This window comes from Nymphaea colorata, chromosome 1, assembly GCF_008831285.2.
Source record: "Nymphaea colorata isolate Beijing-Zhang1983 chromosome 1, ASM883128v2, whole genome shotgun sequence".
Taxonomy (NCBI): Eukaryota; Viridiplantae; Streptophyta; class Magnoliopsida; order Nymphaeales; family Nymphaeaceae; genus Nymphaea; species Nymphaea colorata.
The window spans coordinates 2,613,613-2,626,978 of NC_045138.2; the positions used below are offsets into that span (position 1 = coordinate 2,613,613).

Below are 13,366 nucleotides of genomic sequence, written 5' to 3' on the forward strand. Positions count from 1 at the left end.
CCATAGTTTTGTCTAATGTTTCTAAAATGTGAGCTGGTATGATAATTTAAGCATGACAGCTCCTAAAAATTTCCTTCAATTTTGACTTGAGGTGATGCCCTATGGTATCTTAATGCAATCAACAAATCTAGCATAGTTGGTAGGGCTAAGTAGCGTGTTGTCGATATGTTTCCAGTTTAATTCTTATGAGCGCTACTCTTCTGTACAGTGACATGTATGACGCTCAAGTTGAAGAGTGTATCATATGACCACACAGATCTCGAAGCATATTTGGATCCTAAGGGTGAGGAGAAGGGAGAGGGTCTTCGGCCTCTCGCTCAGGAGGTGAGATTCCCTCCTCTCACCCAAACAAGTCTTATTCGGGTCGGATTCAAATATATAGCATTCTGGATCTGGTATGAATTTTCCATGCTTTACGGGCTTCGGTTCTGGTTCCTTACATTAAAGCTTGGCAGTCCAGATCCAACAGCGTCTACAATCTTGAGGCAGGACAGTTCCATGGGCCAGGAAAGCAACAAATCAGAATGCACCATTGGCAGAATTCCGGGGTCGCTACCGGGTTTGCTCGAGTTCCGACCCAAATCCAAATATGTTTTTTGAAGTACTGATAAGAATGGGATCCAAGATGGCATGCTTCTGGATGCATTTTCTGTATTTTGGGCTAGGAAGTGCTCCAGTTCATGCTCAAGAGAAACTATATCCAGATCCACTTTTCGAGACTAAATCCAATAGGTCAGACCCAAAACCCGATCCATTTATATCTTGATCTTCAAGCGCCAAATCGGGGTCAACCGAACCGACCACGCACCAAGACAAGACTCTCTTGCTCTGGTGGGACCCACACATCAAAAACGGGTGAAGGCACCATCAGCTGACGTGGACCATGATATTTCCAACGTGGCAAAAGTTATCCAATCACGTGCCGAATTACTCCGGTGGGTCCCGACACGTGTTGCTCTATGCCCTTTATATAAGCCTCCCCCCAAAGAGGATGATTTTCTATCTCTCTCTCTCTCTATGGTGACTCCATCTCTATCTGAAATGAGATAGGAAGAAGGAAGAATTAGCAACTCTCTCTCTCTCTCTCTCTCTCTCTCTCTAGCTAGATCTCATTTTCTTTGTGAGAAGGGGATAGGAAGAAGAAAGGATTAGGATTTAGGACAGTCATGGCTTCTTCTTTCCTCACCTGTAAGGATGATGTGGAAGATAAGCTCTTGCAGTTGTATGGTGAAGAGTCCAGCAAACTAGACTTTGATGATGATGATGGTGGTGGTGGTGGTGGCGGCCGCGGTGGCGGCAGCGATGATGATGATGGGGAGGAGCAGGTCGTTGAGAACACTAAACAAGATGACCAATTCTGGGAATCACAAAAGGAATTGGTAGAGGTAACCATGAAATTCTTCATTTTCTTGTTTGGAAAAACTTTGATTTCTTTTGGGATCAAGTGCATGGAACAGAAATTGAGAACTTGGAATGATGAAGCTTTCTTCTTCCATGTGTGTCTGAAATTATATGAGAGCTCTGGCTGCATAAAGGATAGCAGATTATGTTAAGAAAGTCACAAATGGATATTCAACTCCCATTCTCTCTTTAATTACGAAGGTTTTAAGCTCAATACTCTAACTACTGTGATGGAGCTTAGTTATACTTTATTAGCTAGAAAAGAAAACGTACTATATATACAAAGAAGCTGGTTTTCTTAGAGAGAGAGACAGAGAGAGTTGAAAGATCATCGATTAGATCATTAAGTTTAATGTGGAAGATAAAAAATTATTTTCTTTCCTGACTCGCTCTTGATCTTTTGCAGGAGTTTCTGTGTGTAAGGAGCTTGCACGAATTGTCTTTGAAGCGACATGTGAAGAATGCAGTTGATAGCGCCAAGAGGGGATCGGGAAAATGGTGCTCCACCTCATGCACCAACGCTACCAACGGCGGTGGCGGCAGCGGCGGCGGCAGTGGCAGTGGCAGTGGGTGTGGGCATTGCCTGCGGGAGATTGTGACTAACCATCTTGGAAGGTGCGGATATCGTGCATCCATCTGCAGATCCGAATGGAAGGCCAACAAGAGCAAGAGCATTCTCAAAGGTACCGGCTTCCCCACCGCCGCCAGCTCTCCACCCCCACCTTCTCTCTCTCTCTCTCTCTCTCTCTCTCTCTGTATATATATACGTTTTCAGACAAAATCCACATATCTCTCTCTTTCTTGTATATAGATCAGTTTTTTCTTTTTAGTAGTTCGCTCACCGATCCACATATTATCTGTTCATATCTTAAACGAAACCTGTCCAGACCATATTGTATCTTATTCAACAAAGTTATATATATTTTCTCTAGTTTAATAAGAATGTGGGAAACTATTATATTAGATGGCATGGATCTTTACCTATTAACTCTCATTTTCGTTCAAAATGCCAAGATAATTCATACCAACAAAGGCGAAGATCTCCATTTTCATTCTCTGTTTAGTGAAGAACCAAGCATTGATTCTTCTCATGCTAATGAATGTTTCAGGATCCCATGAATACATAGAAGTGATAATCGAAGCAGCAGCTTGCAGAAAGGAAATCAGCTACATAATTGAAGTAGATTTTCGGTCAGAGTTTGAGCTCGCGAAATCCAGCAGTGGGTACCAGCAGATAGTGAACCAACTGCCCGAGGTATATGTTGGCAAGCCAGACCGCCTGCGAATGGTTCTCCGAGCCGTTTGCAAAGCCATGAAGAGGTCACTGGCGGAGAAGAAGATGCATATTGGGCCTTGGAGAAAGTTTGGTTTCATGCAAATGAAATGGCTGGGGCCTAGTGTGAGGCAGGTGCCTGGTGCTTCACATATGGACAGAATGAAACCAACTGGGGTGCAAATGTTAAATAGCCAAGACTATGGCTCTCAAGAGCCTCTGTCTAGAATGGTTTTCTTCACAACCCCATTGGTTAAAGCAATGGGCTGAGCCCTTCTGTGAGTAATTGCACTGACAAAGCTCCATAAGTGCCAAAGAAGAGGATCATGGTTCACATGAAGAAGATCTCGTCCAAGTTCACGAACTTGGTCGTGTTCCACATGATCTTTCATCAAGGAAGCAGCATGAAGACATCATGGAGTCCCAGCTTAGCGCTTCTGTTGTACATAAACTGTAATATTTTTTGCAGTAGTCTTCTTTGTAATATTTCATAACTTACTGCAGAATCCATTTCATTTACATCACATTGTACAATTAATAAACCTTTAGTGCTAATATACTTCATTACTCCCTCGAATTTAAGATCTGAAGCTTTCCTTCTTACGAGTAATTTTCCAAATACACTCCATACAATGCGATTAAGACCACCCATCAGAATCATACTCGCATTCAGAACACGAAATCGCTAACTGAATCCGACTGTGATTGTTATTCATATTTTCATTTGTTCAACAAAATCCGATCCTCTGCTGTCCGATCCTTTTCCTATTGAAAACTTGGACCCAGTCCTGAACCATTGGTTTTCAAGGACAGGCTACCCATCGGAGACAAACAAAAAGGAAACCGGCTTGTTGGGGAGGTGCGACTTTCTTCCCGAATTCCTTCCCCCGAAGTACAGATCAGACACCTCCTTACATTTTACAACTGCTCATACCGAGAAAATAGAGCAACATCTTGACGATTAGGACTCTGTGTGTGTGTGTGTGTGTGTGTGTGTGTGTGTGATAAGCATGAAAAACAGAACGTGGAGTCCAGAGCAATGAGATCAATATATGCAATGCAAAATGCAACAGACACGAAGCATTTTGCTTGTAAAACACAGCAGATGGAATTACACATTCGCTACCAACAAAGCTCAACAAGTACCACAACAGCACAATTAGCAAAAAAATTGGAAAGAAGATGTGAAGCCCAGAGACAGGTTGCCTACGGAAAGAATCGGAAGTAAGTTTAGATGCTAAGTTCTAACTCCTTGGAAGGAAGAAGACAGTATTCTGAAGAGCCCATCAGGATTGTCTGCATGAACCTGCAATGTTTAGATTATTCAAGTTTAGAACATGGTCTGGTACTCAGATAAAAGCTGGCTGAGGAAGAAAGATCCAGGACTCAGCGATGGTCTGGCAGTTAAACAAAACAATCGTTGTCACAAAAAAGCAATATGGAAGTATGAAACTATCAGCAATATGAAAGGAATACCCAATGCCCTGCATCCTCAAGAACATGCATTTCAATCCCAGCTCCCTCGTCTGCTGCCATCTCTTCTGCCGCATGTATTCTCTGAATATCTTCAAGGGCCCATCTATGCAAGCTCCTCTCAGCTTTCAAGAAGTTCACATGCACACCCCGAGGCACGTCCTCCACAATTTTCCTGCACGAACATGTATCAGGTACCTCTTTTGCAGAAAGTGAAGTTTGGAACAAAAGGCACCTTGAAACTAAAATATTTCTATACCATAGATTTGTTTCTTCATATGACTCATACATCTTTTCAATACCCTCAAGGTCAAAGATCCAAGAGAAGCCTGAAGATGACAGAGGTGATGGTCCAACTGGCCGGAGATTTGTTGCGACCCACTAAGAAGCAATGCAGGAAGAACAGAACAGGTTAGAATGCAAACACATGAAAGAAGAGAACAGCTTAGCACATAAAGTCTTTACAGAAACGTTAAGTACCATTTGATTTCATAAAAGATCTACAGACATGTAATGACTTTGAGAAATATCCCATTTGTAGTACCAAGAGTCAAACATACCTGGGCTACATCATTGGAGAAACCTTCTTGTACAAGAGCATTTATGACCACCTGCTTAGATGATACCTGAACAAGGAAGGGACAATAAGTTTAGAAGGTGAGACTTTCCTGCAAAGTAGGACTCAAAGCAATTACTTTGGCATGAATTAGAAACTCGAACCAGCAAATTTAGACTTACAAAAATAAAAATAACAATCACTGGCTGAAACTGCAATCTTGCTTCATGAATGAACAAATAATCACAGATGCACATAAGAAATTCATGCAAGCCAGGAAGAGTACTGTAACATTAAAACCATCAGCCTAGCCCATGGCGATTAACAGGACAGTTCCCAGTTCACTGTCAACTATGAAGATATCTGTACAAACTCAAGCTCTTTCTAAATGACAAGACTATTCTCCACTGTTATGTTATTTATGATGCTCTATTCATGCCAAAAGGAACTAGGTTTCACACCCTTGTCAGAGAATATGTCAGAAGTACCTAATAAAAGAATGTTGATTCGTTGAATAAATCTCTCGTAATATTTTCTCTTGTTGAAGTTCAAAATCAGTTTTATATTTCCATGCAGGCATATGAAATTTTGTGACTCCACTATAATAGTATTGCAAATATCAGAAAAGAAGCCACCAGAAGCAGCAGGTCATGTAGAAAAAGGAAACCGGTTATGTTGATCCCCACAGGATAGGCCAAACATCCACTTTATTAGAGTTGTACTGCAAAAAAATATTCTAATAATAAATCACAATTTGTAGGCAGAAGGAGCCCTCAAGTGAAAATGAACAAGCAGCACCATAAATACTAGAAGAAGAAAGCATCATACTGTACCTTATTTGGCATTTTACTGAGAAATGAAATTAACTCAGCAGGATGATCTTCTCCATCACCTCCAGGACGAACTTTTCCAGGGGTTGCATCCAAAACCCAAACCTGGACCAAAGAGAAAAATATAAAAAGAAAACGAAAATTTTGTGAGCTCAAGTCCTTCAGTGGGAAAGAACCAAGAAAGGGACCAAAAGGAAACAAATTGCTGATCTTTAATGTTGAATAGGTGAGAAGATAAAATTTTCTTTCCCTTGAAAAAACCAAGGAGAAAATAATTAGAATTTAGAATATGTTAGCACTACCTTAACAGGTCGTGCAAGGGGTTTGGCAGCTTGATCCACCATGCTCAAGGCAACTGTATAAATCAATGACTTCTGTTAGCCACCTACGCATATATATACAAGCATGTAAACATACAGTCAAAGAACTACATGAGACAGATTCATTGTCTTCATGTCCAGTTCAAAGAGCATTAACAAATTCAACCATCATAATCATCTAAGCAACAACAGACAAAAATTATGGAAAGGGAGTGCATATTCATACCTTTACCACCAAAGCTATGTCCAACCAGAACGCGGGGTGTTATTTTCAGTTTTCCCACCTGCAGGAACAAACATATTATATTATTATTACACAAAAGCATCACTTTAAAGTTTAAACATGTTCCAAACCAACAAAATTTAATGAATATTCAGCAAATGTTTTATCAAGAATATTCTTCCACCTAATAGATAAGAGGCAAAGGGTGAAACAGTATATTTGTTAAGGGCCTCATTGACTATAGCCTATAGTGATAGATGTACCCACAATATGCATCAAACAATTGACAAGTTGAACACAGGAACAAAATGCCTGCACTTTTACATTTTCCTTGTGATGTGTAGGACAAAAAAGTCACTTTTAGAGAAATTTTTCTTTATTTTGTGTTACTAGAACAGAGCAAGTTGCAATGCATGGTTCAAATTCAAACTATCCAATCTAATATGTTTTTTCCATCTCACTGGCATTGAACAATTCAAACATAAGATGCATGACAAGAGCAATTCTGTTCACCAAAGCAAATGCTAGACATCAACCAGTTTTGTTTACCTATGCAGAAACAATATTGTGTGTTCAAGTCTTATCAATACACTCTGTATTGGCCCATGCCACAACCCTTCACTGAAACTATACAAGTTGATTGAACTCTTGACAATTTTCTTGCTTTTTAATTTTTGAATTAGTTTAGATTAGGTTTTAACTTTTAAATATGTTCTAAATAGGAAAAATTTCAACTCAAAGGTGTTACTAACATCAAAAAATAATATTTCAGGTCTGCCACCTTTCTTTATTGAAAGTTTGATCAATTAACTTCAAGGACCAATCCTCCTATTTCTAGTATAAAACAATGTATTCCGTATTCCCATGATAGCCTATTTAAATGCTTATAGTGATTTCAAAGTTCAAACTTCAAACAAAGCCAGAACCTTTTCTGCATCATCAGCTACACAATGAACTAAATTCTCACCAATTTCAGGACATCTAAGGCTGTTGAAGCAACAGTATGAGGTGCATTTTTCTTTATTGAAGCAGAATCACCATGACACCGCAAATCAACCAAGAGAAACTGCAGCAACAAAGAACCAAACGTATCACCATGAATCAATGAGAGATTTTGGCAAAGTAAAATGGTACCAAGAGGCTAGATGACTATAGCTGACAAGAAGGACCAAAGTTTTTTTCTACAACAAGGGAAACCATTGAATTTCTTAAAGGTGCCATACTTGTAGACCCACAAGGTGCAATTTAAACATCTCCTGTTCTGGTTTCACCTCAAACCTCTGACTCATCATCCATTGCCCACCAGGGAAATCTGCCCATTAACCTTGGTTTGTGGCAAAGGACACAAAAGCATGCCCCCTTCAACTTGGAGATTATTAGCTGACCATGAAGCTAGTTGCTAGAGTCCTTTTGTGCAGACATGGACAAATGAATTCCAACTCTAATAAGAAATTGGATATGACAGACAGCTGAAATCAACATTGCGATGATTGGTCTCCTTTCATTATACTTGACAGTTGAACACTGAACAAATTGTAAACAAGGTGCTAAAAACTCCAGGAAATTCACAATTTTGTACTATAGCTTCAAATCAGAAAAAAGAAAAAAATCATGTTAAGTACCTGCCACATTGGAAACTGACTAGCCAATCTCCTAGCAAAGGAACCTGAAATGAAATTCAAGAATTTTTTATACCCTGAAAATGTCATTTATGTACTGAGAATAATAAGGTTCACTCTTACAGTTGTGAGCACTCCTCTATTAGAAAACACTTGTTAAAATAAGACCACCTGAATAGTAAAAAAATATAGCTTGCATTTCGAAAAACGGGCATATATAGTCCACATCTTCATGCCATGTATAGCATCTACAAAGAGCTACTGACATACATCTCAAGAAAGGGAAAATCCAAAGAAAAGAAAGGATAAGACAAGAAACAAGTTTCGTACCCCAATTCTTCCTGCTGCCTAGAATTCCATGTAGAAGAACAGCAGTTGGAGGATCTGAGGCAGCTTTTATACCAACTGTAGAAGACCACCTAACCTGCATGGAAACATCCCACTTCTTTGGATTAAGTATTCATAAGTAAATATTAAAACAAAAAAAAAACACTTAAAATCAGTGTAAATTCCATACAAACACCAAGCATTTTCTCCTCCTTTCACCTGATATTGTAAGACTGTCACAACGATATAAATGTAAATTAACTAATTAAGATAGACAGGATCTTAAAAGTACAATGAAAGACAAGGAAACAGAGCATCTCAAGATTTCAGCAAGTAATCTTAACAACAAACACCAAATTGGCCATGCAGAGCAAAAAATTAATGGCTCAAAAATATGGTGTAGCAAGCACCCTAATTCAGAGGATCCAGCATAAGGGTTCCTATGAGTTGTAGCCAGATGCTAGGTGACAAGCGTGCCTACCTGACCAAGCCCATCAACAACCTAACTAGTTCTTTCCTGTATTTGCTCCATGCCAAAGAGTTATCAGGCTTGAGCTCTAAAAGTTGCCAGACAATCAATAATAGATTGAAGAATATAAGACAATGGCAACTATAACTCAGTTCATCACAATGAGGCAGGTGAGAGAGACATTGTGTGTATGTGTGGGGGAGGATGGTGAGAAGAGAAGAGAGAGAGAGAGTGACATCTCTCAACAACTCATTGTTCAACAAAGTCTGAAACCTACTTCCCGTTATCATTGGATGGTGATGACTGATGACTGGTTGCAGCTTGCCAGCAAATGCACTCTTTCCATTTTACAAATTTCTCTAAACACCTTGGGCAGAACAGAGTGTTTTAAAAACTTGTTGTACCTAATTTGCTACCTAGGACCTTTTGAAGGGCATGATCGAACCAGTAGCAACACAAAAAAACAATAAGGTTAGATTGAGCCATGAAAAATTAAGCCCACTGCAACAACTATAACCTACCTGTACCAGGTCAGGCACCTATAGCGCATTGGGTATTCAAGAAATGTCAGCCAGTAAATATATTCTTCCATGCAGGTGAAAACACGAGTCAAAACAATCTGGAGGGAAGAATTGAACTTACATTAGCTCCTTGAATCAGATCATAAGCCTGCAAGACAGATATCTGAGTTTAGCTTAACCAAAGAAAGGTAAAGTGCTCTACATGACATGATTATCTGCAGAAATACTCTGTAAAAATCAAAATAATGCAAAAAAACTAGCTGCAATGGTTAGCTTGAGAAAATAAATTACTTACTGAACTAACCCTTGCATAGCTAAATAAAATATGGCATTATGGTTCTGATAATACTGCAAAATTAATTAACCCTGTAAGAAATTACTACGGCAACCGCCTACCAGAACCTCAGCTGCTCTACTGCTGACATCTTGAACTCGAGCTAGTCTGTCGTCCACCAACGTCATATAAACCGAGTGTCCTGATTTTGGTCTATTCAAAGGCTCCTTCCATGGTTGACGCGAAACAAAAAGCGCCTTGGGAAATCCATTGCCCTATAAAAAAGGAAGATATCCGCTTATATAATCCAAATAGAACAGAATGAAAACAACCTTCAACAATGTTTTCACTTATACAATCAAAATAGAGAAAAGAATCGTAAGAAGAACTTGAATTTTGATAATAAATTCTACTTTCAACAAGAGCCATGTTAAATAAACTCTTCTGCAACGCAATGCACCTTCCTTGCGTGTTCTACTGCTTTTAAAAAAAAATATCCCGGAAGGGGAATGATCTATTAATCTTCTGTGTGTGTGTGTGTGTGAGAGAGAGAGAGAGAGAGAGAGAGAAGAAAACAGAAAACGGAAATTATGCATAATAACTGTGAAGTATCTCGAACCATTGTTCTCAATTCTTCATATGGACTAAACAAACCCCAAAATTTCCAGGCCAAAAAAAAAAAATCACAACCGACATTATCCTTAGTTCCTTACCTCTTCCATACTTCTCTAAGTGCACTCTGCCAAAAGACCACCCAACCCACATTGATGTTAATTGTGAACCCCATAACGTGAATCATGTTAAATCAACCTCCAAACCGTAAAGGGCAAACTGGCAAAGAGAAGTGGGGAAAATCGTAATGTACATGAACGTCAGGGCATATAACAAAGTTCCTGTTGGCAACAATTCAATGCCGGCAAAGAGAGAGAGATAGAGAGAGAAAAATGACTAAAAACTTTGACCACCAAACGCTGCTGAACAAAAACATGGTAAACCAAACTGCTTTGATGTTACGAGGTAGAAGAACGACCAAAAGGGAGAAATGAATACAAAAGAGGAAATAAAGTAAAAAGAACGCACCAAGAATGACGATCTGAAGCTCGCATTTGCCGCTCCAGACTGCAGCTCCCGTCGGTCGCCGGACAAACCCGATCTCCGGTCATTGATTGCAAGGGGCCCCTGCTCGCGCCCGGGAACGAGCAGCTTAATCGCCCCCGCCATCTCAATAGCTCATCCGGAGAAATTCGGGGAAACAGATTGAAGGAGGAAAGCAGAAGAGGACCGTCCCACCCCAAAAAAGAGGACGAGAGAGAGAGAGAGAGGCGGAGATGCCAACGCTGCAACTTGGCGCGTGTGGAACACAATTTTCCAAAAGGCTCCTCGTTCAAACGAGAGAGTTTCATAATCAGTCTCCTTTTTATGTAATTTCTGATAGGCTCGCCATTGAAGAGGGGCACTTGGGTATTACAGTGTTGTCATTTATGACCCAAGTGAGGTGGAACCGTGGAACAAACAATTTGTCCAAATTCGAAAATATTCAAAATTTCTTTTTTTTTTATTAAATATTTTATTGTTTGTTAATTAAATTTTGATGAGTGAAAAAAAAAAAGAAAATGGCATACGAGCCAGTTTGAATATTATTTGTTTTCCGTTTTTAAGAAAGATATAAATATTATTCATCTTTAATAAAAATTTATTATAATTCTGATTCGATTGAATCGACTACCGAAATCTTCCCACTACCAGATTCGATCCAAAAACCAATTTTAAATTTACTAATGAATATTAGTTTGTAATCCACCTTGTGTGCATAGGAACATGACAATGCTTGGGATTTGAATAATTTCAATTACATGAAAATCAAATTTATACAGCCAGAAGAAATAAAATTTCACAACCATATCTTTTTTTTTTTTTTTTTTGCACTTGCAAAGTTCAATATTTATCTCAGCTTGAGAAAGCCCCCATTAATAATCTGTTAAATAAGCCCCCATTAATGACATGTTTTACTTTTTCTTTTCAAGAAATATGATTTTGATGTCTAATAACCTTAAGGCGTCACAAAATCACAAAGCAAAGCAGGTCTGCCTGAACCCTAGCAGGATAAGAGGTTGGGGGAAAGCGCAAGGGCAGAGCCAGAAAATTTTTATGTGCGAGGCCAAATTAAAGCTTTTAAGTTTTGACATGGGCAGAAGTATTACTTTTCAAAATTTTTATATAAAATAAGTAAAATTTTTTAAAATTTAGGTATAAATTAAAAAAAAAAAGCCAAGGCTCACGTGGCTCTGCCCCTAGGGAGAGGGGAGGTTTAGCTTCACTCCTCTTGTTTTCTCAAACCATGCATCGGTCATAATCACACCACGCCGTTTTTATAGAAAAAGCATGACATTCTTGTATTAAATTGAGTGTATTAGACAATGTTGTTGTTGTCAAACACCTCTTTTATTTTCTCACCAACTGTTTGTGAGAACATGAGAATTTAAGTGTTGGCATTTTATGTTTTGAAAAAGCATTTTATGAGACAGAAATCAAAATAAATTAGTTAGGATCAAGGGTGAAAAAGAAAAGGCTCTTTAAAGTCACCCAGCCATTTAACCAGGACCATGCAATCCATTATGATGAACAAGTACGATAAAAATAAAAATTACTAACATTTTCAACATCTACTATTACTTCTCATTTTTCATATTTTTTTATCAATCAATTCATCTATATCAAATACACGAGAACGATGGAGAGAAAAACAATAACAAAAAAGCAATGAACATTTTGAGTATATAATACTAACGTATATATTTTTCTTATTTTCTTAATCGTCTTTGATCATGGATCAAACAACTCTTAAGCTACAGAATTTCTCTCACTTTCTTTGTTTTTTTTTTCTCTCTCTTTCTCTTTATATATATATATATATACTATTCATATCTGTTTAAAAACTCTAAGTCCAAGAAAAAATCTCCCACAGAAAAGAAAAGAAAAAGAAGAGAGAGAACCACAAATGTGTTTGGTAGCTGCTGGTTGAAGTCACATGCTTTCTTGGTTTACATAGGCTCTGCCACTTCTTTATATATATATATATATATATATATAAATAAAACAGAGGTATTTCTTTTGTTTTTTATGTCACAATTTTTTTCGACCACTCAACGTTTTAAATCTTTTTAACTTATTGTTATCAATATAAATGCGTAGTCATCACGTAGGACATAATGCACCCCGATACACAATATATTCACCCCCAAACGAAATGAGAAAAAATAAGACGTGCCTCTTTTGGAATCCGGCCCTTCAAGAAGTCGCATTTTCACTTTGAACCATAATAACTGCCCGTTCTTTGCAAATGAGACAGAACGAAGGTTGCCCTTGGAAATATCCTGTAACGACTGTGCCTATGCCGCAAAGGATCCTTAATGGACACGGCAAATAATGGAGACCGTTGAAGGAGGGGAAAGGGAGAGTTAGGCCAGCTATAGCTGGGACCAACGGTCCAACATGCACGTCAAAAACTGCAAGCGCGTGGTTGAGCCTTGTATGACACCATGTCCATTTTTTATGTGTCACATTTTCATATTCATCATGCAATAAGCCACACTCAAATCCGCTCCTTTTGATACCAGAGCTTTGTAATATATTTTATAGTTAAGGAAAGTCTTATGAAGCCTGTTCCATAAACAAATAGTAGCAAATTATCCTCAACCTATTCAGGGATTGATGAAATCTCTGTAAGTATGTCTGCTTTATCTATGAAATAAAAATATTAATTTTCCTTACGAGCATATGTTGGCATTTTGACAAAAGGTGTAGCATAGTCAGTCAGAACACATAAATCCTTTATTGTTTGATGTTTTATATGAGGCCGAAAGGAGTTTAATATATAAAAGGTCAATTACTTTTTGTTCTCGTTTTATGTCAACTGATTAGAAGAGCTAAAATAAGGCATAAGGTCTCGTGGGCTTGGATACAACAACATGACATGTTTTTGTTGATAGGACAAAAGATCAATAGCAAAATCTATGTTAGTCAAACTAAGAAACATATGTCACCTAGGATCGAGAATTCTTAATTTACTTCTTTATGTTA

General features: G+C 38.4%; 2 protein-coding genes across 2 annotated transcripts; one reads left to right on the top strand and one right to left on the bottom strand.

The window, feature by feature from the left end:
• Positions 1-1,023: 1,023 nt before the first annotated feature.
• Positions 1,024-3,548, top strand: LOC116265810 (uncharacterized). The gene is made up of 3 exons (XM_031646757.2): positions 1,024-1,385; positions 1,808-2,084; positions 2,511-3,548. The coding sequence occupies exons 1-3, from the start codon at positions 1,167-1,169 to the stop codon at positions 2,942-2,944; spliced, it is 930 nt and encodes a 309-aa protein (XP_031502617.1). The 5' UTR covers positions 1,024-1,166; the 3' UTR covers positions 2,945-3,548.
• A 151-nt stretch (positions 3,549-3,699) lies between these two features.
• LOC116249316 (uncharacterized) lies at positions 3,700-10,602 on the bottom strand. Its single transcript, XM_031622563.2, has 13 exons — positions 10,367-10,602; positions 9,409-9,561; positions 9,134-9,160; positions 8,026-8,119; positions 7,699-7,742; positions 7,044-7,142; positions 6,080-6,137; positions 5,836-5,888; positions 5,537-5,638; positions 4,708-4,773; positions 4,407-4,528; positions 4,151-4,322; positions 3,700-3,980 (listed from the first exon to the last, which is right to left on the bottom strand). The coding sequence occupies exons 1-13, from the start codon at positions 10,505-10,507 to the stop codon at positions 3,912-3,914; spliced, it is 1,200 nt and encodes a 399-aa protein (XP_031478423.1). The 5' UTR covers positions 10,508-10,602; the 3' UTR covers positions 3,700-3,911.
• Between the last annotated feature and the right edge of the window lie 2,764 nt (positions 10,603-13,366).